The following is a 27,640-nucleotide window of genomic DNA, read 5'->3' as shown; positions in this document are numbered from 1 at the left end:
GTTGCCATTTTAAGTTTACTATATTACTCATGTCACTATTGCCCCATGACATTGTATAAGTAATAAAATATTTTGAAAGGAAAAAGCATTCTACTTTAGTGCCTTTAATGGCACTGTTTTCTTTTTTCTTTTCTTTTTTAAAATATATCTTGCCGAAACCAGTTTGGCTCAGTGGATAGGGCGTCGGCTTGGGGACTGGAGGGTACTGGGTTCGATTCCGGTCAAGGGCATGTGCCTTGGTTGCGGGCATGTCCCCAGTAGGGGGTGTGCAAGAGGCAGCTGATCGATGACTCTCTCACATCGATGTTTCTAACTCTCTATCTCTCTCCCTTCCTATCTGTACAAAATCAATAAAATATATATATTATTTTAAAAATATATCTTATTGATATTTTACAGACAGGAAGGGGAGAGACCTAGAGAGCTAGAAACGTCCATGAGAGAGAAACATCGACCAGCTGCCTCCTGCACACCCCCCACCGGGGATGTGCCCACAACCAATGTACATGCTCCTGACTGGAATCGAACCCGGGACCCCTCAGTCCGCAGACCGACGCTCTACCGCTGAGCCAAACCGGTTTCGGCTGCACTGTTTTCTTTTTACCGCTTTTGAATAAGAGACCCTGCATTTCCTTTTGAACCAGGCCCTGCAGATCATGTAGGGCCCCTGATACTGAAAGCTAGTATTTCTTCGAAAGCGTTTTCATATTTCCCCAAATTCCCTGACTCTGTTAAAACCCTCTTCAGCTGTTAGTGACTTCCCTCCAGCCCAGGGACCGACAATCATGTTCTAAGTTCTGAAGTGATGGCCGTGGGGGTGGCTGGGCCCGTTGGAGGCTGACGCTCCACTGTGATGTCCTCTGCATCCCTTTCTGAGACGCATTCTTCTGAACTGCCCCCACTCCCACCCCAACTGGCGGCAGAGCCTAGTCCTTCAGATGTTGATGTCAAATTTTGTGAGGTTTATAATTTTTTTAATTTTTATTTTTAAATATATTCTATTGAGTTTTTTCAGAGAGGAAGAGAGACAGGGATAGAGAGTTAGAAACATCAATGAGAGAGAAACATTGATCAGCTGCCTCCTGCACACCCCCCACTGGAGATATGCCCGCAACCAGGTACATGCCCTTGACCGGAATCGAACCTGGGACCCTTGAGTCCTCAGACCGATGCTCTATCCACTGAGCCAAACCGGTTTCGGCTTGTGGGGTTTTTTTAAGTCCTCGCCCGAGGATAATTTTCCATTGATTCCCCCACCCCCCACCCCCCTACCCCACACGCCTCCAAAGGCCCAGACTCTCCATTGATTTTTTTTTAGAGAGGGTGGAAGAGAGAGGGAAAGACAGACAGAAACATTGATGTGAGAGAAACACATCAATTGATAGCCTCCTGCAAGCACTCAGACCGGCCCAGGTGGGGAGGAGCCTGCTACCCAGGTGCCCTTGACCAGAATCAAACCGGGGACCCTTTGATCTGCAGGCCACACTCTATCCGCTGAGCCAAACTGACTAGGGCTGATGTCAAATTTTGAAGTTCTTTTTGGAGATAACATATGTGACAAGTGCTTTGGTAGCTGTGAAGACAGAGGATATGATGAAGACAGAAGGTGCAATGGAGGGAGGGCCACATGACCGTTAAGTGATGTCCATTCCATTGATCTTCTTGAAGACTGGGGGAAGGGCTGCTCAGGTGAGGCCCAGGTGGAGCAGGGGGCAGGCCTGACCCGTGTTGGGTCCGTTGGGTCCCACCATGTCCCGGGGGTTTGCTCCTCAGGTGGGCAGCAGCCTCGGCGTGGGCCTCGCAAGGCTGGTAGGACTCTGATTAGTAAGCCTTGCAGCAAAGGGAGTGGAACCGGGTAGGCTGGAACCTGCCACTCACTCCTTCCTCTCTGAACCCTTGCCTCTCCTGGAGTTTCCTCCCTCCTCCCCCATTGCCCAATCCCTCTGCCCCGTCATGGAGGGAAGCAATCTGATTGGCTTAACCATGGGCCCTCTTGGCACCAAAACATGAGGACCTGTCAGCCTATGAAGGGGCAGCCCATGGATCACGTGTTCACCTCTGTCCAATCAGAGGCCTGGTGGCATTTCCCACGCAGGGTTGAAGGTGGGACTTGCAGAGGAACAGGGACCTGGGCACCACAGCACCATGACTGACAGGCCACACAGAGGCCAGAGCTCACCTGCTCCTCCCCACCACCCCCACCCTGGGAGTTCGCACACCTACCTCACCCGCCTTTGCTCAGTCCATCACGTACTGATCAGCCACTTCCTCAAATATATCTCGACTTCTCCTCTTCCCAACGCCATGGCGATCTTCCTGTCTGAAGGAGGGGCAGCAACCTCTTGACCACCATCTGACCACTGGAGTGGCCTTTTAAAGGCTCCCACCCAGCCGAAACCGGTTTGGCTCAGAGGATAGAGCATCGGCCTGCGGACTCAAGGGTCCCAGGTTCGATTCCGGTCAAGGGTATGTACATTGGTTGCGGGCATATCTCCGGTGGGGGGTGTGCAGGAGGCAGCTGATCGATGTTTCTCATCGATGTTTCTAGCTCTCTATCCCTCTCCCTTCCTCTCTGTAAAAAAAATCAATAAAATATATTTAAAAATAAAAATAAAAAAATGAAAGCTCCCACCCAGATGGTCACCCACCCTTCTGTGGGTTCCCCCATACTCAGTATGAACCAGACCTGCTCGGAGGCCTCGAGGCGCTGAGCGTGGGGCCCGGGCACCCTCCGGCCTGCCTCTCCCTCGTCCCCTCCCGCCGAGCTCTCCCGGGCCGGACGTGGTGTCTCCGGTGCCCTCCCCGCCCCTTCCTCCTGGGGGAGCCCTCTCCTCCGGGGGGAGCCCGGGCTCGGGGTCACCGCCTGGAGCTGGCCCGCGCCAGGCTTCCACAGCTCTGCCCACGTCCTCAGCACTTCGCACAGCTCACGTTTGCTTGCGTGTGGGCTCACCGTCATCTCCCTGAGACGGCAAGGCTCCTTGTCCGATGCGGAACTCGGAGGACCAGCGCGGTGTTGGGCCCTGTACTTTATAAAGTGTCCTAACCGTGGTCAGGAGGCAGCTGATGGATGTTTCTAACTCTCTCCCTCTCCCTTCCTCTCTGTAAAAAAATCAATAAAATATATATTTTTTAAAAAGTGGTTGAGTGTACCTTGGTTGCGGGCACATTCCCAGTAGGGAATGTGAAGGAGGTGGCTGATCGATGTTTCTCTCTCATTGATGTTTCTCTCTATCCTTCTTTCTCTCTGTAAAAAAATAATATATATATATATATATATATATATATATATATATATATATATATATATATATATTTTTTTTTTTTTTTTTTTTTTAAGTGTCCTGCAGCCTGGCTGGTGTGGCTCAGTGGTTGAGTGTCAACCTATGAACCAGGAGGTCACGGTTTGGTCAGGACACATGCCCAGGTTGCAGGCTCGATCCCCAGGAGGTGGGCAGGAGACAGCCAATCAATGACTCTCTGTCATCATTGATGTTTCTATTTCCCTCTCCCTTCCTCCCTGAAATCAATAAGAATATATTTTTAAAAATAGTGTCATGAGTGAGACATATGTAATACTTCAAATAATATATATATATTTTTTAAGTGTCCTGCAAACATATGCAAACACAGAAGCATAGCAATGGTCTGGAAGGAATGAGGCCAAGCTCCGATCTTGGTTGCGTTTGGAGGTCAGGGAAGGTTCCAGAACAGGTCATGTCAATGAATGTGCATGCGTGTTTGTGCGTGTAGCATGTGCACGTATGCAAAATGGGGGGCACTGACTTCCACTGTAATGACTTTACTTTTTCCTAGACAAAGGTGAACAAAATGTCCCAGGTCCGGGGAGATGGCGGTGGGCACTCCCAGCCGCACGCGAGGAACAGAGAACACGGCCACACGCTGCAGTCCGCGGAGGGTTTGAGTCTGCACTTTATTACTGTCACTGGAAGTCACCACCTTCACTTGGTTCATCACAAATGGACGGAGGTCACAGAGGAGGGAGCCACGGGGCCACGGGATTCACTCTTGAGAGGCTTAGCCAGGTGGTGGGGGATCCAGAGCGGGGCCCGGGGTGGGGACCACCACTCACTGCACGCACACACACGCACACACACAGATATTTGCGGAGCCTTATATTATACATCTTATATATAGAAAATATATATATTTATACTATACACAGGCAGTAACGCTGCAGGAGGGCGGGCACCGGGGGGCGGGGAGGGTCACGTGGGGGCGCAGCGCTGGGAGCGGCCGGGCCAGCCCTTCCTCCCACCAACTCGAGAGGGGAGCTCCCCTTCGTGCTCCCTAGAGTCCTGGGGTCTTGGTTCAAGGTTGGGGGCCCCTAGGGGGTAACAAGGGGGGTTCTTGGTTACATGGGGGAGGCCTGGGACCCTGACAAAGTCTTTGAAGATAAAGGGCCACCGGGGAAGGCTGGAGGGGGAGGGAATGTATCCGGGAATTGGTCTCCATGTCACACCCCAGAGCAGACCGGGAGCCACGCCCAGGCAGGCGGCCCGGACCCGGACCCGGAGCCGCCGGCTGTCCTGACTTTGGCAAGTCACTGCCTTCGGGCTGACTCTGGCCTCGAGAGTCCCTGCAACTCTAAACGCGTGTGGAACCAGCCTGCCGGGCTGTCTGGTGCTCGATGGGAGAAGGAAACCCAAACTCTGCAAGGTCAGGGGCATTTCTCCAAGGAAGGGGCACAGGGAGGGAAGGGGGATCCGGCTGGGCCCCCGGGGGCCTCAGCGGACAGATAGAACAGCTTCCCCAGCTCCCAGGAGGGGAGTCAGGAGCCGCGGTCCCCGCCATGCACTCACGCCCTGCCCTCTGACACCTCTGGCCCCGTTTCTCAGCTCCACCGTGGGCCGGCCCCTGCCTGATGGTGGCAGTCTGGGCCGTACCCCAGGGCCAGTCAGGAAGGCTGCGTGAGGAGTCAGTGACCCCCACTCCTGCCGGGTCTTGTAAACGCTCCCAGCCCAGGCGGCAGGGAGTCTGCAATGAACACCCAGGGGCCGGATAAAGCCGCAATGTGCCCTGCCCTCCAGCCCGCACCATCTCAGCGGGGCTCACCGGGGTCTCCCAGTGCCTGTCAGCAGGGGCGGCTCCCGGTGGGGAGTGGGGAGTAGGGACGGGAGGGACGTCTCACCGCCTCCTGCAGGGGCTCAGAGCTTCTGCCGGAAACACCTCCACCCGCCCTCCCCCTTACCTGCCCACACCTCTGGGGAGACGCCCTCCCTCAGATGCAGAGGCTGGTCTGGGGTCCTCTCCCTGCAGTGCTGCCCCTGGGGAGGGCGTGGACAGACCTGAGTCTGAATCCAAGCTCCACTGCTAACTCCCCGAGCCTCAGTTTCCCCTCCGGTTAAGTGGGGACAATGCTACTTCTCTGGCCAGGAAGTTCCTTCTCCTTCCCTCACCGCCGTGTGACTCCTCCGTCCTCAGGACCCTCCCGGGGCCTTAGCCCCTCGGGCACCCGGGTCCGTGGGGGCCTAGTGCTCGTCTCCGAGCGGCTGTCAGCTCCTGTCCCCGCGCGGGTGCCCAGAGCTGCCATCACCGCCTGAGGGCTCTCCCGTGGCATCAGGTGCTGGTGGTGAGGACAGCCACACCGCTCCCCACTGTCCGAGGCCTTTGTCCCTCGAGGCTCAGTAAGGAGCCCACCTGGTGGCCCCCTCCCCCCCGTCTTCCTCGTACACCGGGGGCACCTGCTGCTCTCCTCCGCGGCCTGTGGTCCCCCGGGCCTCCCCGGCACCGGCTCTCACCGGTCATCCTGGGCGGCTCGCACACGGCGGCAGCTCTAGGCTGGCCATGCAGGTCCAGGTCCTTGTTCTCTACTTAGCGCCCCGCAGGGAGAGCGCCCCTCGTGGGCCTCTTGACGGCCAGGGGAGGGCCCTTCCTGCCCGTGGCTACAAAGCCCCCGGGCCCTGGCTGGCCCCAGAGGAGGGCAAGACCATGGCCCAGACCAGGTGTTTCCTGGGAGGCCACAGGGCAGGGAATGGGCCACCTGCTGGGCAGCTGGGGCCAGGACACCCAGGCACCCGCCCAGCTCTGCCCCGCGCTGTGGCCTTGGCCAGGCGCTCCCCTCCTGGGCTCCCCTCCGCCGTGGCAGGGCCTTGGCCTCTCCGAGGGGCAGGGGCAGTGGTCAGTCCTCCGGGAGCCACGGAGAAGGTGCTGAGCCCCCCGCAGGCACACACAGCACAGTGGTATGCAGGGGACTCCCCGCCCGCCTGGGAGGAGCCTGGAGGCGGGGCTGTCCAGTTGGGGAGGAGCAAGGGCGGAACAGGCCCCCAGCTGCAGCAGAATCGGGGTGTCTCAGGGCGAAGGTCCAGGGGCCTCCCGGAATAATGGGGGCACCAAGCACTGGAGCCCCAGGCTGGGGCTGGGGAAGGCCGGGACAGGGGACGGCAGGTGCCCGGCCATCAGGCAGCCTCGGCTCGGCCCCAGCTCCATCACTGGCTGCCTGAGTGACCCTGACGACTGACCTTGACTTCTCTGGGCCTCAGCTTCTACAACCACAACCACAGACAGCCCTATGCCCCTCGCAGGGCTGCTGCGTCACACCCAGCAGGGGGTGGCCCTGGGGTCTTGGGGGTCTTCAGTCACCCTGCAGCCTGACCTTCCCAGCGTCACCCGTCTCTCACCTTTCCTTCCGCTGGCACGGAAAGGCCCCCCCCTCGCATCCCCTCCCCCTCCCGACACCTTTTCTCTCACACCCGTGCCGAGCACGGGCTCCGCACACAGTAGGTGCCCCATGGATGCTCGATGACACAATGGATGAATGCAAACACCTTAGGCTCCTGCTGGACACACACATGTAGACACACACCCTGCAAACTCCCTCCTGCACCTCCCGCCGCAAGCCGCCCTGGGCCTCAGTGGAGCGACTGGGAGGCTGAGGAGGTGCTGGGCAGGCAGCCTGGGAGGGAGGGGCGGGGCGTGGGAGGAGGGGGAAGGGGCAGTTGGGGCTGGGGCAGGCGGGGCCTGGAGGGGGAGGAGGAGGAGGAGGAAGCGGTCACTGCGGCTCAGTAGCCCTGCGACTGGTAGCCCTGGGGCTCGGCGTCGAAGGCGTTGGCTTGCTGCTGGTAGGTGCCTCCCATGCCGGTGGGATCCGGCTCGGCGCTGGGCTCCACGTAGGGGGCGTAAGGCATGCTGGAGTCCTGGCTGGGGTCCATGTAGTCCTGGGAGAAGAGGGCCGAGTCGGCGCCAATCTGGTACCGCTGGAAGGCCAGCACAGCCTGGCCTGCCTGGGGACGAGGGCCGGGGGGGACAAAGACAGGAGGGAGGGGGAGGTTAGGGGAGAGACAGACAAGAGCACGCGGTTAGTGGCGGTTAGTTCACCAGACACAGGCAACAGAGGGTTAAATATCCTAAAGCACCAAAGACGGACCACGGTGACCGATGATGGAAGGGAAGCTGTCCAGAACCACATCGTCCAGAACTTCAGAAGTCACCCACCCCGTGGCCCCCAAACCCAGAGGTCGCTCTGGGCCTCCAAAAATTCTGTGGCCCAAAAGCCCACAGCTTCCTTCTGGAACTGTGTCCTCGGGGCTGTTAGGCGGACCGGGGAAAGGAAGTTTCCTGGCGGGACAGGGGACTGCTGCCATCCCCTAAGGCGTCCGGCTCTCTTGCAGCTAGATGCAAGCAAACAGCTAAGTTCTGGCCAAGAGACCACCCCAAGGTCTCCGTTCCCCCTGACCTGATGCCTGGAATGCAGATGTGATGGCTGGAGCTCTAGTTGCTAAAACGGACCGTGAGGTCCAGGAGCCACGCTGTCGGGATGAGAGAGGCCTGGGTCACTGGAGACTTCTGGAGCCCGCCACTACGCCAGCCTGGGACCGTCTTCCCAGACTCGGGCTTCGTTTAAACCACTGTTATTTGCGGCTGAACCTAATTCTAATGGAATCCACGTGGTCTGACGCGTCTGGGAAACTGTTAAGCAGAGTACGTTTCAGGAGCAAGGACCTGTCAGAGCCTTACCATTTAACGTACGCTGGGATTCCCAGGGGCGACACTACACGCCACATTCACCGACCTTCGTATGTGACCACTGAGGCCCTTTTTTTTCAGGCGGGAACAACGTGGCTCCAGCACCCACGCATAGGTGGGGGGTTATTTTTCAGTAAAAGCAGCTATATTGTCGTTGAGGACGATGACACTGACCACACCGAGCTAGGGAGTAAGTCACATGTCACTGTGAAGTAGCTTACAGGTTTACACTGAGACCTCTCCAGTCTCTCCAGCCAGGTAACCGGCCTGTGATGAGAACCCACATCCCATTTCTGAGCTGGGAAGACTGAGGCCTAGAGAAGGGAGCCCTCAAGGCAGGATTAGCGCCAGAACACAGACTTGAGCACAGGCCTTCCCAGGCCACACCTCCTTCTCTTGGTCAGCCCCCTGACAAAGCACCAAGGGGCCATCATGCAAAGGGTCTGATGCAGGTGCTTGGTGTTTAATTCCAGAAAGTTCCAGAAGCCCAGTGACTAGGCCTTAACTTGCGGTTTGTGTCAGTGGAGAAAGCTCCGAGGGGCAGCCCTTCCTGGGACGTGGCTGTTGACAGCAGAGGTCGGGGGCCTGGGAGAGGCAGGCCGGGAGGAGCCGGCCGAGGGAAGCAGGGGCCTCCTGTATGTTCTATGTTGGAGTGGGGTCCTGGCTGCCGGCCGCTCACACGCAGGAGCCTGAGGAGCAGGGAGGGGGACAGCCCCCTCTGGGGTAGCGTCATCGGCAAGCTGGCGGGAGCACATGGGGAAGGGATGGATGAGTCCCTGAGAAGCATCTGCAGACCTGGCTCTCCGGGAGCCCGGCTCGCCTGTCCAGGCTGCTCTCCTGCAGGGAGACAGAGGCCTGGAGCCACGGCCTCTGCGGAGCCTGTCAGGGCGGCCTCTGACCACGGGCGCCTAGTGCGAACGGGGCACTCCTCTGCCCCCGAGCCAAGCCTGCTCGCCATCCAGGTCAAGGGGCCCCGGCAGGAGCACAGAGCGCCTGGGCCCCTCTGACTGGGGTGAGGAGGGGCGGCGGCGAGTTCTGCTCGGAGCCCAGAAACCTGGTGTCCACGTGCCTGCTCCTCCAGCTCAGGCACACAGTAGGCCTCTCACTGCGCCATGAGCAGCCTGCACTCACATGCTCCCAGTGCTAGGAGGCTCCCTCTGCGCTCTGCTCTGGGGCCTGCTTGTGCTCCGTCGCCTCCTCAGCTCTGCAGAGCGAGGAGGGACAGGTGGGTTCCTGCCCAGGCAGCCGAGGGCCCCACGGAGGGAACCTGTGCAGAACCGGAGGCCGCAGTCCAGCAGCACAAGAATTCACCACATGAGAATCACCCCGAAGTCAGACCGTGGAAGTGTCCCTGCCTCCCTGGGCAGAGTGAGTGAATACATGAATGAGTACATGACTGAGTGAATAAATGAATGAGGGAACAAATGAAGGAACAAAAGAACCCACATTTATTGAGCATGTCTGTGCCAGCCTTTGTTTCTCCACATAATGTCCCTGAGAGATTGGTCCATTTTCACTCCTCAGTCCAGGGAATCAGACGGAGGCTCAGAGAGGTGAGGTGCAGGGCTTTGCCCAGGGTCACACAGCACATGAGAGCCGATCAGGACTGGAGTCCTCTGATGTCCTCAGCCAGGCCTCCCTTGGCGGCCAGCCTCCACTGGGGCTGTAAGGTCAGCCTTCAGGCCCTCTCACTGTCCGCGGCTCAGCACCCCAGCAGCCGGCACAGGGGGCCGCCGCCCACCCTCTAACGGCCCATGGCGGTCCCCTGAGGGAGACTGCGGTTTGGGGTCTCCCCTGCCCTGCACGTGGGCTCCCGGGGCCAGGGACCCCTCTGACTCATCACTAGGCACAAAGCAGCTGCTCAATAAACGTTTACTGAATGGATGAACACGAGAAGAGTAAACAAAAGAGGTAACGGGGAAGTGGTGGGTCTTGACTGGCCTCTCGAGCCAGGCCCCCTGCCCTGGCTGCCCTGGCATCCTGGCCGGTGCAGGCGGCAGCTGCCCACACCCCGGCCAGGGGCGGGGCACGGGGCCCCCTGCCTCGGGCGCCGGGCAGGCCTAGGGCTGTGCCGAGCTGGGGAACAGCGTGTTGTACTCCTCCTGGAAGGTGAGGTCCTTGAACCTCCGCACGGCCAGGGCTGCGCTCAGGCTCTGCCAGGAGAGAGCGGGGGTGAGGCCGGCAGGGCGCAGGCTTCAGCGGCCACGGTGCCCATCGCCCTCCTCTGCGAGTCCAGGGTCCGATCGCCCACTCCTCCATCTCAGGGCTTGCTGCTCCCTAGCTCTTCCCTGCAGGCCAGGGGGCCTCTCTGTCTGAATTCCCGGGGTCACCGGGTCTTTCCTCCCGGCCTGGAGGTCACAGAGGTCTGGAGCGGCCACAGCTGGCCTGCTGGGGCCTGGACCACAGGTCTCCCCTTGCAAACTCTGGCTTCCAATATTGCATCAGGGCGAGAAAGGAATACCCGGGGCCCCCCACCAGAGAAAGAAGTCGCCCAGGGCAGGCCAGGAGGTGCGGCATGGGGTTCCTCCCTGCAGAAGGTTCGGCCTAGGGCTGCTCGAAGGCCTGGGAGAGGGGGCCTTGGGGTGAGGGCGATGCGACCCAGGCATGCGCAGGAGATGAGGGAAGGGATGAGAGAATGAGGCTCCAGGCCATCTTGCTGTCTCGCTGGTGGCGCTCCCGACCACGGGGCTCAGAGCCCATGGGGCTGTGTCCAGCCAGGCCGTGCAGAGACACGCTCTCCCTGACCCTCATGACCTTTTTCCTTAACGCGATACAGTGCCCACACGCCCAGAGCAGACTCACATAGGAGCTCCGAGCCTGGCTCCTCTGGAAAGCGGAAGTTCGGGCCCCTGTAGGGCCCTGCCTGCTTCCGAACAGGAGAGGGTGCCCAGGGGTCAGGCATGGACATGCCGCCTGGCCTGCTGGGGGGCACCTGAGCGGGGACACCCTTCCCCCAGTCTAACCGCCCGATGTTATGGATGGGAAGACAGCGGCCCCGAGAACTGGAGGCCTGCCTCCAAGTCTGGGCTCCTGCCCAGCCTAAGACCTCGGAGCCTCACCCTGCCGTGAAGCCTCAGCGCTGCCGCCTGTTACAGAGGAGAGAGGACACCCACCCAGCTACCGCGGTGGCGCTCTGCACCACGCAGGGTGTGCCATCCCCCCTCCCCCCCCCCGTGACTGTCCTCTGGCAATGGGAGCGGCCTCTTCTTCGGGGCAGCCCCGGGCGGAGGGCAGAGCAGATGGGGTCCCTGCCTTGCGGGCAGCGCAGGCCGGGCCTGGTGGCAGGTGGCACTCACCCACGAGAAGATGGAGAAGAAGGAGAAGGCGATGGCGGCGCGGGCTGCATCCGTCCCCTCGTTGAGCGGGTTGTCCTTGGGCTTGGAGACCTGCCACTGGTTGGCCAGGTAGCAGAAGCCCACGAACCAGAGGAAGGCCCAGAAGGCTGGGGGGTCAGGCGGAACGGTCCCACGTGGGGAGGGGGGTAAGGCGGGAGGAAATGGGGAACCGAGGAACAGGGGGAGGTTCAAGAGCACGTCTCCACCCCCGAGGGGGGCAGAGAGGGGAGCACAGGGAAGGGGGCGAGCACAGGGAGGTCAGTCACGGGAAGGATCCAGCGAAGGCCCAGGGAGAGCCGGGCAGGGAGAGGCGGGAGAGAGGGGAGGCGGGGAGGGAGGGACAGAGAGAACATCCATCAGCCGGGCCGGCCTTTCTCTACCTCGGCCAAGCACAGACTTCCCGGCTGCCCCTGACTGGCCCCCGTCCGCCCGAGGCCTGCAGCTTCCGGGAGGAGCGCCCCGACCCCCATCACCCCTGCCTGCAGCCCCCCAGAGGTCAGGGCGGGGGAAGGGGCGGGGGCTAGGACAAGGGTGTGGCTCAGCTCCAGCGGGTCTGAGCCTCACCCTCTAATGCGCTTGCAGCCTCACAAAGTCCCCGGGGGTCCGTCAGAGGGGCCCTGGGAGCCGAGGTTTGGGGAGCTCAGCAGGGGAGCCCCACAGACAAGACCTGTGGTGCCCAGGCCCCTCCAGAGAGTCCAGAGCTGCTCAGAAAGCATGGGTGCCCAGCGGAGGGCCTCTGGAGCCCCGCCCCACCCACAGGCACTGCTGGGCACCCTGAGGCTCGGTGGGACCCAGTTTGAGAACCATGAATTTTGTTCTAGTTCCTTCAGGTCTCAGGGCCCCAGACCTGCCGCCAGGCCCATCCTGAGTCCCAGGCCCGGAAATGGAGGGAGGTCCTTGCCACAAACCCGAGGCCATGGCCTTAGGCTGATGTCCTTCTACTGACGCTCAGCTAAGCCCTCACCAATCAGACTCTCCAGACGAGAGGGACGGGGGTCACGGTACCTCTGCCAAGGCCGGTTCTGAAGGGCAAGAGCAGAGGCCACCTGGGCTCCCAGCTCCAGGGTCTGACCCTCCCAGGCCACCTACTGTGCGCCAGCGCCTTCAGTCAGCACCCTGTTTAGCTCTCAGGGGCCCCCAGGGCGGCGGCCACGGGGCTTGCAGGCCAGCACCGGCCCCACGCTTCCCTGCGGGCCCCAGCCTGTCCCCGCACCCGCACCCGCACCCGCCTGGGAGGTGTGCGTGGGGACGGCGGACGGGGCCGGGGCCGCCTCACCCGAGACGCCGATGTCGGACAGCACGGCCTTCTTGCGGTCCTTCACGCTGCTGATCTGCGGGAAGTAGGCGTCCAGGGCCAGGTAGAGCAGGCAGGTGACGAAGGCCAGCACGCCCACCGTCACGCCGTAGCTGCAGGCGTTGGGGTTGCGGTTGTAGATGCAGAACTCCTCGCCCTCCGCGGGCGTGTTGAGGTAGCCCTCGTTCACGATGGAGCCGAACACCACGATGGAGAACACCTGCGGGGCGGGGAGGGCGGGAGGCGTGAGACCCCGCAGCCCCGCCCAGAGCCAGCCCCGCCCAGAGCCCACCAGCACCTCTCAGCCTGCCTGTCTTCAGAGGGAGGCCCAGAGAGGGAGCGTGACCGACGTGGCTCACACAGCACAGGGCAGGGTCCATGCTTCCATCCTCAACCCCAGATCTGAGGACCCTTTCACTGCAGATATGCTCTCCCCGCCCCCCCCCCCCCCCGCCACTACCACCAACACCCTACCCACCCCCTCCCCAGGCCAGCCAGGTCCTGAGAAGGCCTCTTGGGACCTGACACCGAGGTTCCTCTAGGACTGGACTGGCCTCCCAGAGCCAGGGGTCTCCTGTGCTCCTGGGCAGGGAACCTGCTCGGCCTCCACCCCCATCCTGTGCGCCCCTTCCCTCCACAGAGGCCCCAGGCCCCACCTGTCTGTCCCTGGTCCCACCCTCCCCTGCTGTCCAGGCCCTGACACCTGCAAGGAGCGATGAACGGAGAAATAACCCCTGGCACAATCCCGCCAATTCCAGGGCAGCCTGCAGCACCAGAAGTGAGTCACCCAGCGGGTCCACTGCAGTCTGGCTGGCACCCAGCTCAATGGCCCAGGACCCCCTTCCTGTACTCACACCTGGTCTGTGGGCCGGGCCCAGGGCACCTGCCACACAACACGGAAAAAGTGACAAGACATCATTCTGTGAGGAAGCTACCAACTCTGGCTCTCGGCCCCTCCTGCCTGCTCCCTCCGATGGGTGAGCTGCCTCCTGGGAAGGCCTGCCTGGGTAGGAACTGAGGGTCAACAGCCAGAAGGGACCACAGCCACAGAGAAGTGAGTCCTGCCAGCACCATGTGAGTGAACTTGAACATGGACCCCCCTCAGGCGTCAGGTGAGCCCACGGCCCTGGCTGACACACGGTAGCTATGACAGATTGGAGGCGCGGCCCCTTGCTGAGAAGAGCAGGCTGGGAGGAGCTGACGGTCAGAACAGAGGCTGCGCATTCGGTCCCTGCAGGCTGCAGGCTGGGCCGGACCGGGAGCCGCACCTGAACCAGGCCTGGGTCTAAGCGGAGAAACTGAGGCTCGGGGCAGGGAAGGAACGCTGCCAAAGGCACCGGACCAGCCCCTGTGGCCTCCCGGACGCCCTCCAGGACTCTCAGCTCAGCTGCCCGCACCTCGGTTTCCATCCCTCCCCCCTGGCGGCCCAGGCAAGACAAAGAGGGATCCCTCCGGGCACTCAGTGACTACTAATTAGCCCCCCCCCCCCCCCCCCCCCCCCCCCCCCCGTGGGCCGCGTCCTTATTCTCCTGTTACTGCTGGTTAGGGGGAATCCGATCTCAAACCCGAGTCTGAATCCACACCGGTGCCTATGGCCTCCGGTGACTGGCCAGACCTGCAGGGCCAGCCAGGAGCACACAGCTGCCAGGGAGCACCGGAAATGAACCAGAATGGAATGGGGTGGCAATGGCTGCGGTGAGGGGAATGCATCCTAACCGGCAGGTCTGCTGCGGGCGCAGACAGGAGTGCGGGAGCAGGGAGGGTGCGGGAGGCCGGGGGTCGCTGGCAGGCACAGGAACACCTTCCCTGGCTGCAGAGAAATGCTCACACACACACACACACACACACACCAAAACGAACAAGGCCCGTCCAGGTAAACCAGCCACGCCAGGCCCTTTGTTCTCCGCCATCTCTATAATCCAATCCTGGCACTTTTTAAAACTGGATTCCAGCTGGCACCTGGAGCAGAGCTGTGCCCAACTCAGAAAAACAAACTGGAAGAAACTGTGGAATCTCAGAATCTCAGGATCTTGGACCGTTGGATTCAGGGACGGACAGAAGCAAAAACCGCCAGCCCCCTCCGGGCCTCTCCTGCCAGCCCCCCCGCAGCCCTCCCCGGGGCCGGAGCCACACTGCTGCTCCCCCCTCCCAAGTGAATGCCCCTCCCACCTTCTTCAGCTTCCAAAGAGGTGACTCCTTCTCTCCCTGCAAACTCCCTGGGCGGCGGTGACCACCTGCCACCTCTGGCACCCCTCCTCCCCAGACCCTCCCCAGCCCTGACCCGCACACACTCCTGCTGAGACTCAGTTACCCGTGTGTCTCCCCCATGAGCCCCTGCGACGGCACACAGCCCCCCAAGGGCCTGGCATCACTGGACATGGATCACAAGCCTCTCACCTAACCCTCACCCAAACCTCTAACGATACAATGAAACCTAAAAGCCCCCACGAAACACTCCCAGAGGGAAGCTGAGGCTCAGAGAGGCCCTGACTCTGGGGGCCCGGCCTCCTGCCCAGGCCTGTCCCCAGCCCCGTTCCTGAGGGGAACCAGGCCACTCAAGGAGTGAATTCCAGACTCCAAACTCCAGGATCAGCAAGAGACCCCGGAGGCCACCTGCTGTCCGGCCCAGGGTCACCACCCACTCACATCTGTCTGCACACAGGCTGGCAGCTGTGCGGCCGGCACTGGGCTCACCCCCTCCCGGGCGAGCCGGGCCCAGCCCGCGCGGAGGGGGGAGGCGCAGAGGCACTGCCGTTCGCCCAGAACGCCCCAGAGCCCTGGCGTTAACGGGCTCCGGCACATGCGACTTTCCCCAGCCCAGCTGCGGAGAGAGGTCTGGCCGCAGCCCCTGGGCCGCAGCCCCACACGGCGCCTGCCCTCTCGCCCCCCCCCCCGCCCGGGACATGTCCGAGGCCCCGCCCCACGCCTCAGGCAGCAGCTAGCTGACCTGCCACCCCTCTGCCCTCTGCAGTCTTGAGGGCTGCCCACCTCCAGGTGGCAATGCCGCTTACCTAGCCCGGGAGGGCTCCTCTCTGTGAAGGTGTGGGGTAGGGTGGGGGGTGACAGGGTGAGGGACAGCAGGTGCGCTTGTCTCCTCCAAGAAGCTCCCGCTCACCAGCCTGGCTCTCACCAGCCCGGCTCTCACCAGCCCTCTCCCGGCCGAGGGCACAGTCCCTCCCCTGGGCGAGCTCTGAGACCCCCGTTTGGGCCAGTGGTCTCACCTTGTCTCTCCCCTGGCCCCCACCCCGCTGCTAAGACCCCAACTGGGCTCACCCTCAAACCCTTCCCAGTAGGGCAGCCAGGCCCTCGCTCCCTCCTCCCAGAGTAACTGTCCAATCCCCGCGCCTCCTCCCGGGCCATGGCAGCAGCTTCCCGGTTTGTGTCCATCCCGCCCCGCACTGTCCCTTCACAGCGGCTGGACAGGTCTCTCTAAACCCGAACCAGATGGTGTCACCACCCCTCCCCATCCCACCACCACCCACTCTCCCAGGGAAACCCCCTCCCCCTTGGGGCTCAGACGCCTCTCCCGCCGCCGCCCTCTCTGGGCCTCCCCAGCGCGTTCCGCCCCGGACCTTTGCCTGGGCTGTGCCCCAGGCCTGGGAGACCTCCCTGCAGGCTCCCACTGGGCCCTTCTCAACTCCTCCATGTGCGACACCGCCTCCGAGAAGCCCTCCAGACCGGACTCCCAGATCCACCATATTCTCCGTTTATTTTACTGACGATGCCCTCACGTGACTTTATTCTGTATTGTGCTATTTGTTGGTTCACTTGTTGGGTGTATGTCTCACCCTGGAGCCAGGCGGGGGGCAGGAGAGGCTCCGAGGGGAGCAGGGGGTGAGGCTGACGGGTGGAGGAGGCACAGGCAGCTCGGAAGCCGGGAGAGGGGAGTCCTCTCTCCGCAGCACCCCTGGCTGTGCCCCCACTGCCTAGGGCCCCCCTTCCCGAGATGGGGCCCTGCCTCCCCAGCGTCATGTGAGGAGGACGGCTGAGCCACGCAGGGCGCATGACGGGCACGGGGCAGCCGCTCGGCTTCCTGAAGAGCCTCCCGCAGCCCGCAGGGCGAGGCCGGGCCGAGGAGGGCCCAGGAGGGCTGAGACAGGGCTGAGGAAGGCTGAGGAGGGCCGAGCAGGGCTGAGGAGGGCTGAGGCCAGGCCGAGGCAGGTTGAGGCCGGGCCGAGGAGGGCCGAGCAGGGCCGAGGCCGGGCGGGTGGGCCCGGGTCCCGTCTCTCCTCCCTGCCCGCACCGCCCCCTGCAGCCTCGGACGTGACCTGCTGGGGATTAGGCTGTAATCCTCCCACAAGCTGTCCCGTCCCCTCTGGTTCTCAGCGGTGGGGGCAGGGAACGGGCTCCTTTGGGCAGGGGCCTGGTGAGCGGTCCCCCTCACCCCCTACCCCCCACCCCCGTCCCCAAAGTGCTGGCACTCAGCCGGGGTGGCCTGAGGGCTCCCCTTCCCCCGCCCGTCCGCACCCTCCCCCCGTGGCTGGGTCACCAGGGGTCACACAGCTGAGCCTTCCCAGGAGGACTCCGTGCGCCCGGCCTACAGGGGAAACCGAGGCTCGGCGGGTCCCGGCGGGGAAGAAGGGTCTGCTCGTCCTGGCACAGGGTCTGCCTCTGCCGCGGCCCCCGCATGCCTGCGACTGCTCCCCGACTCCTCCCCCACAGCCCAGGTCTTCAGAGAGGGACTGGGCCCAGGCCTGCCTGGCATTCTAGTTTTTAAAAAGATATGTTTTTGCTGATTTTAGAAAGAGAGAAACATTAATGAGAGAGAGAGAGAGAGAGAGAGAGAGAGAGAGAGGAACGTTGATGAAAGAGAGAGAGGGAAGAACATTGGTGATTGTCCCCTGCATGACCCTGACTGGGGACCGACGCCAAAACTGGGCCGGGGCCGGGACCAGGAATCAGACCGGCCACCTTTCAGCGCACAGGCCCCTCACCCGCCAGAGCCACGCGGCCAGGGCCTGCCTCAGTTCTAGGAGAAAAGGAAGACACAGGCGGAAAGCCCTCCGCTGAGTCCTTCCGGCCGCCGCGCGGAGCCGGAGGGCGGGGAGGACCAGCGAGCGGGGAGGAGCTCAGGGGGAGGGGACACTGAGCTGGGCATTCAGGGATGGGGGGAATGGGGGGGAGACGAATAGGGACGGCGGGGGAAGGAGGAGGGGGAGCAGTCCGCCCCAAGTGGAGGCCTCCGGATGCCAGGCGTGGCCTAGGCCGGGATGACAGTGCCTGACCTCTGACCTGACAGACCGGTCCCTGCAGCCTGTCCCTGCTCTCCTGGCCTCCGGCCTTTCCATCTGCCGGGAACTCCTCCCCCCGCTGACCCACCCCTCTCATCTCCACCCCACCACCACCACCACCACCACCACCACCACCACCACCACCATCATCATCATCATCATCAACATCATCATCATCATCATCATCATCATGGCCCATCCCTGACCGAGTGCCTGCTCCCTCCGTACTTCCCCTGGCTTCTCTGCACGCAGCACCCTCCCCCAGAGCGGGCACCGCCCTCCCCCGGAGCGGGCACCGCCCTCCCCCAGAGCGGGCCCCGCCCTCCCCCGGAGCGGGCACCGCCCTCCCCCAGAGCGGGCACCGCCCTCCCCCAGAGCGGGCACCGCCCTCCCCCGGAGCGGGCACCGGCCCCGCCCTCCCCCGGAGCGGGCACCGCCCTCCCCCGGAGCGGGCACCGCCCTCCCCCAGAGCGGGCACCGCCCTCCCCCAGAGCGGGCACCGCCCTCCCCCGGAGCGGGCACCGGCCCCGCCCTCCCCCGGAGCGGGCACCGCCCTCCCCCGGAGCGGGCACCGCCCTCCCCCAGAGCGGGCACCGCCCTCCCCCAGAGCGGGCACCGCCCTCCCCCAGAGCGGGCACCGCCCTCCCCCAGAGCGGGCACCGGCCCCGCCCTCCCCCAGAGCGGGCACCGGCCCCGCCCTCCCCCAGAGCGGGCACCGCCCTCCCCCAGAGCGGGCACCGGCCCCGCCCTCCCCCAGAGCGGGCACCGCCCTCCCCCAGAGCGGGCACCGGCCCCGCCCTCCCCCAGAGCGGGCCCCGCCCTCCCCCAGAGCGGGCACCGGCCCCGCCCTCCCCCAGAGCGGGCCCCGCCCTCCCCCAGAGCGGGCACCGGCCCCGCCCTCCCCCAGAGCGGGCCCCGCCCTCCCCCAGAGCGGGCACCGGCCCCGCCCTCCCCCGGAGCGGGCCCCGCCCTCCCCCAGAGCGGGCCCCGCCCTCCCCCGGAGCGGGCACCGGCGCCGCTGCACGGGAACATTACACGGGAGAGCAGGTGTCTGCGCCCCTGCCGGGTCCGATGGGAGGACACAGCCCGCCCTGCCTGCCAGGTGCGGAGAGCGATCCGTCCACGACGGCAGCCACGGGGCTTGGCACGTGAAGGTCACGGTGCCGGAGCGGGGAGAAAGCCTGGCAGTGCGAGCGGAGGACACCGGAGGGGAGACCGGGGGATGGCGAGGGCCGGAAATAACACGCGTGTACGGTGACGGGAGAGCCAGCGTGGGAGGGCAAAGCCGGGGTGGAGGAGAGGGAGGGGGAAGGAAGATGGGAAGGTTATTGGTGAGAGGGCGGAGTCTAGGGACAGGGAGGACCACCTGGGGGAGGGCAGCGCGCACAGCAGGAGGGTCAATGGCTCAGAGGTCCCAGGCCCAAGGACCACTGACGGGGATCAGGCAGGGCGATCAGGTAAGTGCGGGGATCAGGGTAGGCAGGGGAGAGGGCTGGGAAGGCAGAGGGTGGGGAGAGGCAGCCGCCTGAGTGTGTGCAGCCACGGGAGAGAATGGGCAGGCCCGGGGCACACCTGGCGAGTGGCTGAGGCGGGTGAGGACAGGACTGAGGGAGGAGGCAGCCAAGGAAGTGAGAGGCCCAGAGGTAAGGAGGATTATGGCTCGGGTGCTGCAATGACCAGGAAGGAGGCCGAGGCGGCACTGGAGCGAGCGGGCCAGGGCAGGCACCGCGCAGGGAGGAGACGTGGCCGGGGCTGGCTCACCGGAGGGACTGGCCGGTCTGCGCTGGTGTGAGACTCAAATCTGGGGGGAAAGATCGGGAAGCTGCCTCCGGGGCCAGAGGCACCTGCCCCACCTCCAGGCCCAGCAGAGGAGGGGAAGCAGGTCCCGGCGGGAGGTCAGGTCACAGTGCAATTCCCCATGAGGGGCCTTCGGAGGGCGGGCACACAGGCCCAGTCCTCGTCCTCCAGGAGTTCCTGGAGGAGTTCGGGTTGCTGGGGCTCCTGGACAATGACCTTCTAAGCAGTCTGGTCTGAGACTGACCCTTCCCCAAGCCCTCTTCCCCACCCCCTCCTCCCTGCAGAGAGGAGCTGAACAAAGTCTATGCTGAGGGGGACTCCCCTGGAAACACAGGCCTCACTGACACTGCTCTGCTCACGCACATGAGCCTGGGGCCCAGGCCCCCCCAAAACATTGGGGGCGAGGGGGGAGTGGTCCTTAACGTCACTTCTTGGAAGACCAAGCAGTCCTGAAGTTACCAGCCTACAGCCCGCCAGCAGCAAAGGGGGCTCTCTGAGCATGCAGAGGTTGGGGACCATCAGCCCCATCCAGACCGTCCCTTTCCGATCTGACAGGCGGGGAAACTGAGGCCCAGAGAGCCTGGCATCTCGCTCAGGTCAGCGGCCAGTTCGGTGGGAGTGGGTGCAGCACTCGCCCGCCCTGCCTCTCCTCCCCTGGACAGACAGCTGGCTCCTCCGGGGCAGGCAGTGCGGCTCCCTCGCCAGTGCTGCCATCTGCCCCCCTCCCCCTCCTCCTCCTTTAACTCCTCTCTGCCTTCCCCCCGGCCTTTGTTCTTCCTCTCCAGACTGCCGGCCTCACAGCTTTGCACAAGCAGACCCGGGCGGGGACACCTGGACGCAGGAAACTGTGGCCCTGTCCTTGAGGTCAGGGTGGGCTGCGATCCTGGCCACTCCAGCTACGTCCCCGACCTCAGCTTTCACCTCAAGTGGGGGCCGCGGAAGCCCACTGGACGGGACGGTATGTGCCCAGGAGGAGTGGATCGTATGGCAGCCCTTTATTTTATTTTTAAACTTTAAATATATATATATATATATATATATATATATATATATACACACACACACACACACATATATATATATATAATTGTTTTTTTACAGAAAGGAAGCAAGAGGGATAGAGGGCTAGAAACACGGATGAGAGAGATGCCTCTAGCACCTCTCTGCCTCCTGCACACCCCCTATTGGGGATGTGCCCGAAACCAAAGTACATGCCCTAGACTGGAATCGAACCTGGGACCCCTCAGTCGGCAGGCTGATGCTCTATCCACTGAGCCACACTGGTTTCGGCGGGCAGGCCCTTTAAACGTTTATTCCTACAAACCTTCTATCTGCCCCCACACCCAGGCGCCGCACTCCCATGTCACACGTCACAGAGGCTCCCAGGGGCTCCCGTTCTGGGGGTCCTGCTCTTGAAGAGAGACCCCAGGGCCACCCCCAAACTCTCCCAGGCCCCCCGAGCTCCTGCGCTGCCCCCGGACCAGGAAATGCCAACACGCCTGGCAGAATCCTATCAGCCAGCATCTCCAGGAGACCACCCTGCGCTGACCCCACCTCCACCGGCCTGCAGGATGGACCCGCCAGGGCTCGGCAATGGCAGGGGGAGAGGCGAGAAAGGCTCCATGCTGCCGGCGATGCCGCCAGAGGCTCGTGGGACCTCCCTAGGGACTCGCTCTCTAAGGGAGGGACAGGGAGGTGCCGGGGAGAGGACAGGTTAGACAGATCACACATTTCCTGCCAGACACCTGCCCAGAGCCCTCTCTGCGGCACGCTGGCAGTCACAGGGAGCTTCCGAAACACAGCTCTTCTCTGCTTAAAACCCTCATGGCTCCCCAGGGCCCTCGGGTCAAGTCCAGCTCGTGTGCCTGCCCCCCGAGGCCCTGCCTGGGCTGTCTCCCCCTACTCGCCTTTTGACTCATCACTCTCACTAATATACCGGGGCCCCCAAGACCTCACCATCATTTCCAGAGCCCACTCAGACCTCCAGCACATTCTGCTCCCCTCCCCACTTCTTTATCGGAATCAGCTCGGGAGCCACCTCCCCCTGGAAGCCCTCCATGCTTCCACCAGCAGAGGTAGCTACACTCCACTGGATCTCCTGTAGCGCCCCAGGCCTCCGAGATTGTGCCTGTCCACTCGATCCTATTCTCACTGGGCTGAGAGCCTCTCCGGTGGGACCAGCCTGGCACTGACGGGGACCTGGCACACGTGGAACAAACGAATGAAGGCCGGAGGCCCTGTCCCCACTGGGACCCCTTCCACACAGCCTTCTGAGGAGGCCCTGTCCCCACTGGGACCCCTTCCACACAGCCTTCTGAGGAGGCCCTGTCCCCACTGGGACCCCTTCCACACAGCCTTCTGAGGAGGCCCTGTCCCCACTGGGACCCCTTCCACACAGCCTTCTGAGGCTGATGACGAGGGCGTGCCATCCAGTCGGGAGCTGGGACAAGGGGTCTGGTCTTGAAGCCGCTGCGTTTGCAGAGTGAGATCAGCTTTTACTCTGTGTTAACTGTGATCATTAAGGGGGGGGTGATGAAGACAAAGGGTGTAAAGTCTCCCCGATGAGCTGCCCCTTGGTGCCCCGGTGACCCAGGCAGGGCAGCCCCGGGGAGTGCGTACTGAATGGGGACCCCGGGGACCGGCTTCAAACTGCGCCCGACAGTCCGAGCCTGGAACGGGCAGACGTTCCCTCCACCCTGTGCCTCACTAAGCCCACTTACAGAACCCCAATGCCCGTAGGGATCGGCCCCGAAAATGGCAAAGCCTCAAACATTTTATTGCTTCATGTTGCCAAGACAGGGAATTAACTTAAAACGCCCTCTCATCTACCAGCACCAAAATTCCTCCCCAAGGGAACCCCCCAACAGACAGACTAAGAATTCTAAACAGAAGGTGGTCCCTCACGTCACACCGGCCAGTTCCCTGCTGGTGCCCCGTTTCCCACTCGGCTCCAGCAAACAGGAGCCCCTACAGGCAGAGGGGGCGATGGAGGCACAGGGGTGGGCCCCTGTCCCCCAGCACAGCCCCATCTCCCCACGGCCTGGTTCAGAGGCAGCAGCTCTGGGCTGGCCCTACACACTGTCCCAACTCCGCCACCCCCCCTCCCCAGGGCAGGGGCTGCCGGAGGGCTCACCAGCTCTCTCCCCACCTTTACCGACATGGAATCGCCCTGACACGTGTGTGGGGGGTGGGGGAGGAGGGCAGGGGGAGCACAGAGGCAGAGGGGAGCTGAGAAAGCCTCAATCAAGAGGGAGGGGGTCCTGGGGCTGCTTCTGCCCCAGCCAGAGCCTGGGGGCTCAGAGGCCTCAGGTTCCAGGGTGGGTCCAGGTTTGGAAAACCTCGAAGCTTAGATGGTTCCGGGTCCTCTTTCAGATAAAGGTTTTCTTTTTAAATATATATTTTATTGATTTTTTACAGAGGAAGGGAGAGGGAGAGTTAGAAACAGTGATGAGAAAGAAACATCGATCAGCTGCCTCCTGCACACTCCCTACTGGGGATGTGCCCACAACCAAGGTACATGCCCTTGGCCGGAACCGAACCTGGGACCCTTCAGTCTGCAGGCCGATGCTCTATCCACTGAGCCAAACCAGTCAGGGCAGAAGATTTTCTTACAGATATTACAGAATGACCCGCCCACTGCTCACAGGAGCCTAGGCCGCACAGGAGTCCTGGGTAGAGTGGCCAGCAGGCTGGGTTTGCCTGAGGCTGGGGGGTCCCAGCACCTGGCACTGCCAATGCCAGCACACCGGGAAGGACTGGTCCCCCTGCCCTGGGGCACAGGCTTCGTTAGTGAAGATGGAGCTCCCCGCCCCGTGTACCAGGGAGCAGGAGAAGGGGGGGCATGCTCCACAACACACCAAAATGTCTCAGCGTACCACTGTCTGAAAAGGTCTGGAAGAAGCCCTGGCCGGTGTGGCTCAGTGGGTTGGGCGTCTGGTACACTGAAAGGTTTCCTGTTTGAGTCCAGGTCAGGGCACATGCAGGCTAGATCCACAGGGTGTGTGTGTGTGTGTGTGTGTGTGTGTGTGTGATCGATGTTTTGCTCTCACATTGAAGTTTCTCTCTCACTCTCCCTCTCCCTCTCCCTTCCTCTCAAAAAATCATTTAAAAAAGGAAAAAGGCTGGAAGGAGACAGCAGCCCACCCTAAATGGTGGGATTTCACATGTCTTTTTTCTTTCTTTTTAAATATATTTTATTGATTTCAGAGCAGAAGGGAGAGGGAGAGACAGAAACATCAATGATGAGAGAGAATCATTGATTGGCTGCCTCCTACACTCCCCCTCTACTGGAGATCAAGCCTGCAACCAGCCATGTGCCCTTGGCCAGAATCGAACCTGGGACCCTTCAGTCCTTAGGCTGATGCTCTATCCACCGAGCCAAGCCAGCTTGGGCACCTGATTTCCGTTTTTTCCAAATTTTTCTTTATTGTGATAAAACACACGTAACATAAAGCTTACCACCTTAACTATGGTTAAGTGTACAGATCGGTGATATTAAGTATATTTAAACTGTTGTGCAACCATCACAAGTGATTTTTATATTTTCCTACAACTGACAGGTTTCACTTTTATGACCAGAAATAACAATTATAGCCGAAACCGGTTTGGCTCAGTGGTAGAGCGTCGGTCTGCGGTCTGAAAGGTCCCAGGTCCGATTCCGGTCAGGGGCATGTACATTGGTTGCGGGTACATCCCCGGTAGGGGGTGTGCAGGAGGCAGCTGGTCGATGTTTCTCTCTCATCAACGTTTCTAGCTCCCTATCTCTCTCCCTTTCTCTCTGTAAAAAATCAATAAAATATATTAAAAAAAAAAAAAAGAAGAAGAAGAAGAAAGAAAGAACAATTATAGTTAGGCAGGCCGGTGCGGCTCAGTGGTTGGGGTTGAGTGTCCACCTATGAACCAGGAGGCCACGGTTCTATTCGGGTCAAGTCCCATGCCTGGGTTCCAGACTCCATCCTGTGTGGAGTGTACAGGAGGCAGCCGATCCGTGGTTCTCTCTCATCATTGATGTTTCTAGCTCTCTCTCCCTCTCCCTTCCTCTCTGAAATGGATAAAAATATATTTTTAAAATAATAGAAAAAAAAAGAAAAAGAATCTCTATTCAAAGGCATCAGGGTGAGGAGGCTGTGGAGGCAGGAAGATTTGGGTTCCGGTTCTCCATCTCCCACCGACATGCTCAGTCCCCCTGGCTTCCCTGAGGCCAGGTTCTCCCAGTGTGACACGGGCAGCCGCAGGGCCCGCTGGGTAACCTGGGTCACCGCCACAGGCCCCTGCACACGGCGGGACTCATCCAAAGTTACCTTTCCTTCCTCCTGCCGGGACCGTCTTCCCTGCACCCCGAGGTGCACATCTGCAAACCCTCCTCACCCGCCAGGCCCGAACTGGCATCCCTTTTCTCCATGAAATCTCTCTGATTCCCGCGGCAGGCAGGACACCCCCCGCTCCTGCTTTCACCCCTCGGCCTGAGGGTGCCTGGCTCACCCCACAGTGGGGCCAAGGGCTGTGTCTGACTCTGAGTCATCCGCCTTCCCTCGGGGCCGGCAGGCTCCATCACGCTTTGCTAAAGGAAGCCGTCACCGGCAGCAGTGACCCCAGCAGGCGGCCTGCCCAGCCCCCTCCCAGAGCCGGCGGCTGTGCCCTCCCAGGCCAGGGGCCCCGGAGCCAGCCAAGGGGGGCAGGGCAGGCAGCCAGCCCACCTGGCCCGGCAGGTCACGCCTCGAGCTCCACCTTCGCCAAAGGCCCGCTGGGTCTCTGGGGAGGGAGGCTGGCATAGGCGAATGAATTCAGTGCCACAGACCCTCCTGGGTGTGCCAAGGGTGCCAGGCCCCGTGCCAGCACCAGGGAGCCAGAGAGGAGCAGTCCAGGGCTCCCCTGGCCTGTCAGAGCGGGTCCCCGTAAGGTGAGCAACTTCCTGGGACGCAGAGGTTTGAATGGGTTTTAGACCAAAAAAAGGTAGCTCCACCGGACCCCCATGTGGCCCTGAGAGCCCAGGAAAGGAGGGAGCTGGAGCCCCCAGGCCTCACTGGCTATAGGCGCAGCCCCCTGGGGTCCCCGCCCAGCACCTCCCACCCAGGACCTCCTGTCCGGGCGCACAGGAACTGTCCCCGGGCCGTAGAAGCAAGACCCTCTAGTGAGGGCGTCCGGGCACTGGCCAGCCAGCCCTGGGCAGCCAGGTGCCTCCCTCCCCGACCTCAGCAAGCCCTCCTGCCCCGGGTGCTGCCGCAGCCCTGCCACCCCTCCCCGGTCCGGCCTCCTCTCCTCCCTCTCTGTCTGAACGGGGACCCCACGCAGCCCTCTGTCCTGGGGTGTCCGCACCCCCCCCCCCAGGCTGAGGGCCCAGAACAGGCCCTTCCGCCCTCACTGCGGGGAGGGGCCCTTCCCCAGGGCCTCCCCACCCCAAGGCACCCAGGTGCGTGGTGGGGGGTGGGGGAAGGTGATGCAGGGATTCCCGAGCTCAAGGAGGCCTCAAGGAGGCTCCTCCCAGACGGGGAAACTGAGGCCGCGGGAGGAGGGGACCCTCCGGCCTCAGAACGTAACCCCTGGCTTCCCTCCTGGGCGGCTTCCAGCCCAAGGTCACGCCGCGCAGGAGAGGCGGCTCCCGGCATCTGGCTCCCGAGGCATCGCTCCTCCGCACCCTCCGGGCCCGCCATGGAGGCCCGTCCTCTCCCCTCCGAACCGGCCGCGGGCGCGGCGTGCACCCCGCCGGAGGGAGGCTCCCCGCCCTGACCCGCCCCCCCAAAAGGCCCCTGAAACCCGGCTCCGGCCCCGCGGCCACCGGTCCGCCCGGGCGGCCGCGCAACCCGAGCCGCGCGCTCAGGGCCGCGGCCTGGAGGTCACGGCGGCGCCGGGGGCGGGGGCGGAGCGCACGGACTGGGGTCCCCCCGCCCCAGAAAGGGGGGCCCCGGAACGGCGAGCGGCGAGCGGCGAGCCCCCCGCCCCCCGCGAGCGGCGAGCCCCCCGCCCCAGGGCCCAGGAGGAGGAGGAGGGAGGGGCGGGCACCGGGCGCCCCCAGGGCCGCTCCCCCGGGGGCCGCGGCCCTGCCCAGGTCCGGGGTCCGGGGTCCGGGGTCCGGGTCCGCCCGCGCCCGCCGCCGCCGTTACCCGCGCCCCCGCCCGCCCGCCCGCCCCCCGCGCCGCCCGGCCCGCCGTCCTTACCCAGGACACGACGCGCAGGATGGTGTGCGGCTGCCGGGCCAGGGTGAGGGGGTCGAAGGCGCCCCCGGCCTTGCCCGCTCCGTACGCACCCCCTTCCATCGTGCTGCACCCGCGGCGCCCCTCTCCGCGCGCCGCCGGCCCTGCGCCTGCGCGGCGCCCCCGCCCGGAGCCCGGCCCGCCGCGCGGCTCCGCCAGGGGGCGCTGTGCGCGGGCTGAGCGCGCCCCGAGCGCCCCGCGCGGCCGTCTGCTGCGGGGCCTGCGGGGGGCGCGCTCGCTCGCGGTGACCTCTTTGCGGGGCGGGGGGCGGGGAGGAGGTGTGTGTGCAATAGAGGCGGTATGTGTCCCCCGCGGGGCTGCGGGTCTACCTGGTCCCCTCCCCCATTGCACCCCACTCCCCGCCCCAGCCTGAGGCTCTGGCTGACACCACCCCCCTTATTTTATTTTTTTATTTTTGTTAAGCTATCCTACCACCTCCCTTATGTATGGGCTTGTCTCCTGTCGCTCTGTCTACCTCCAATGTAAGGAGAGGCAGGGACGGCGCTCGGCCTCCTCCGGGGGGCCTGGCACACAGTAGGCGCCGCAGGAGGATTTCGGGGACGAATGAATGAGCGGCGAAGGACTAAGTCTCCTCCCGGAGCCCCCAAGCCCCGCTCCACGGAGGACCCGGCCGCCTGGCTTTGCACTGACGTCATGCGGGTCCCAGTGTCTGCGCCCCCCCCCCCCCCCCCAGCCCAGCGCGCAGAAGAGGAGGCTGAGCGGGGGCCATGCATTCTCTATGGACATCTCCCAACCCCCGCGCCCTGCCCTGTCCCTTAACCCAGTAACGACGTGTGTAATGATTTGTTC

General features: G+C 62.8%; 2 protein-coding genes across 5 annotated transcripts in view; one reads left to right on the top strand and one right to left on the bottom strand.

Moving 5' to 3' along the window:
* The window catches only part of RPL3 (ribosomal protein L3), a gene marked incomplete at its 5' end in the record, with an annotated part of 98,990 nt that overhangs the window by 52,468 nt on the left and 18,882 nt on the right, over nt 1-27,640 (top strand). The gene's annotated exons all lie outside the window — the stretch shown is intronic.
* SYNGR1 (synaptogyrin 1) lies at nt 3,915-26,963 on the bottom strand. Of its 4 annotated transcripts, none has more exons than XM_084876958.1 (4): nt 26,795-26,963; nt 12,595-12,832; nt 11,280-11,425; nt 3,915-7,237 (listed from the first exon to the last, which is right to left on the bottom strand). In XM_084876958.1, exons 1-4 carry the CDS (start codon nt 26,891-26,893, stop codon nt 7,010-7,012), a joined length of 711 nt encoding a protein of 236 aa, XP_084733084.1. In that variant the 5' UTR covers nt 26,894-26,963; the 3' UTR covers nt 3,915-7,009. The 4 variants fall into 4 exon arrangements, with proteins under 4 accessions (XP_084733084.1, XP_084733086.1, XP_084733085.1 ...); XM_084876960.1 differs by having other exon boundaries at nt 3,915-7,175; XM_084876959.1 differs by having other exon boundaries at nt 3,915-7,241; nt 26,795-26,962.

The sequence above is a fragment of the Pipistrellus hanaki genome (genome assembly GCF_964339955.1).
Source record: "Pipistrellus hanaki genome assembly, chromosome: 3".
In the NCBI taxonomy this organism is placed as follows: Eukaryota; Metazoa; Chordata; class Mammalia; order Chiroptera; family Vespertilionidae; genus Pipistrellus; species Pipistrellus hanaki.
This window is presented reverse-complemented; position numbering and strand designations above follow the sequence as displayed.

What these genes read in the sequence shown, in the direction of transcription:
- SYNGR1 (XM_084876958.1), bottom strand. Translation starts at nt 26,893, where the DNA reads ATGGAAGGGGGTGCGTACGGAGCGGGCAAGGCCGGGGGCGCCTTCGAC. An exon ending in TCCTGCGCGTCGTGTCCTGG is followed by an intron (nt 12,833 to 26,794) that starts GTAAGGACGGCG and finishes CCCGCCCCGCAG; the next exon opens with GTGTTCTCCATCGTGGTGTT. An exon ending in GTCCGACATCGGCGTCTCGG is followed by an intron (nt 11,426 to 12,594) that starts GTGAGGCGGCCC and finishes CTGACCCCCCAG; the next exon opens with CCTTCTGGGCCTTCCTCTGG.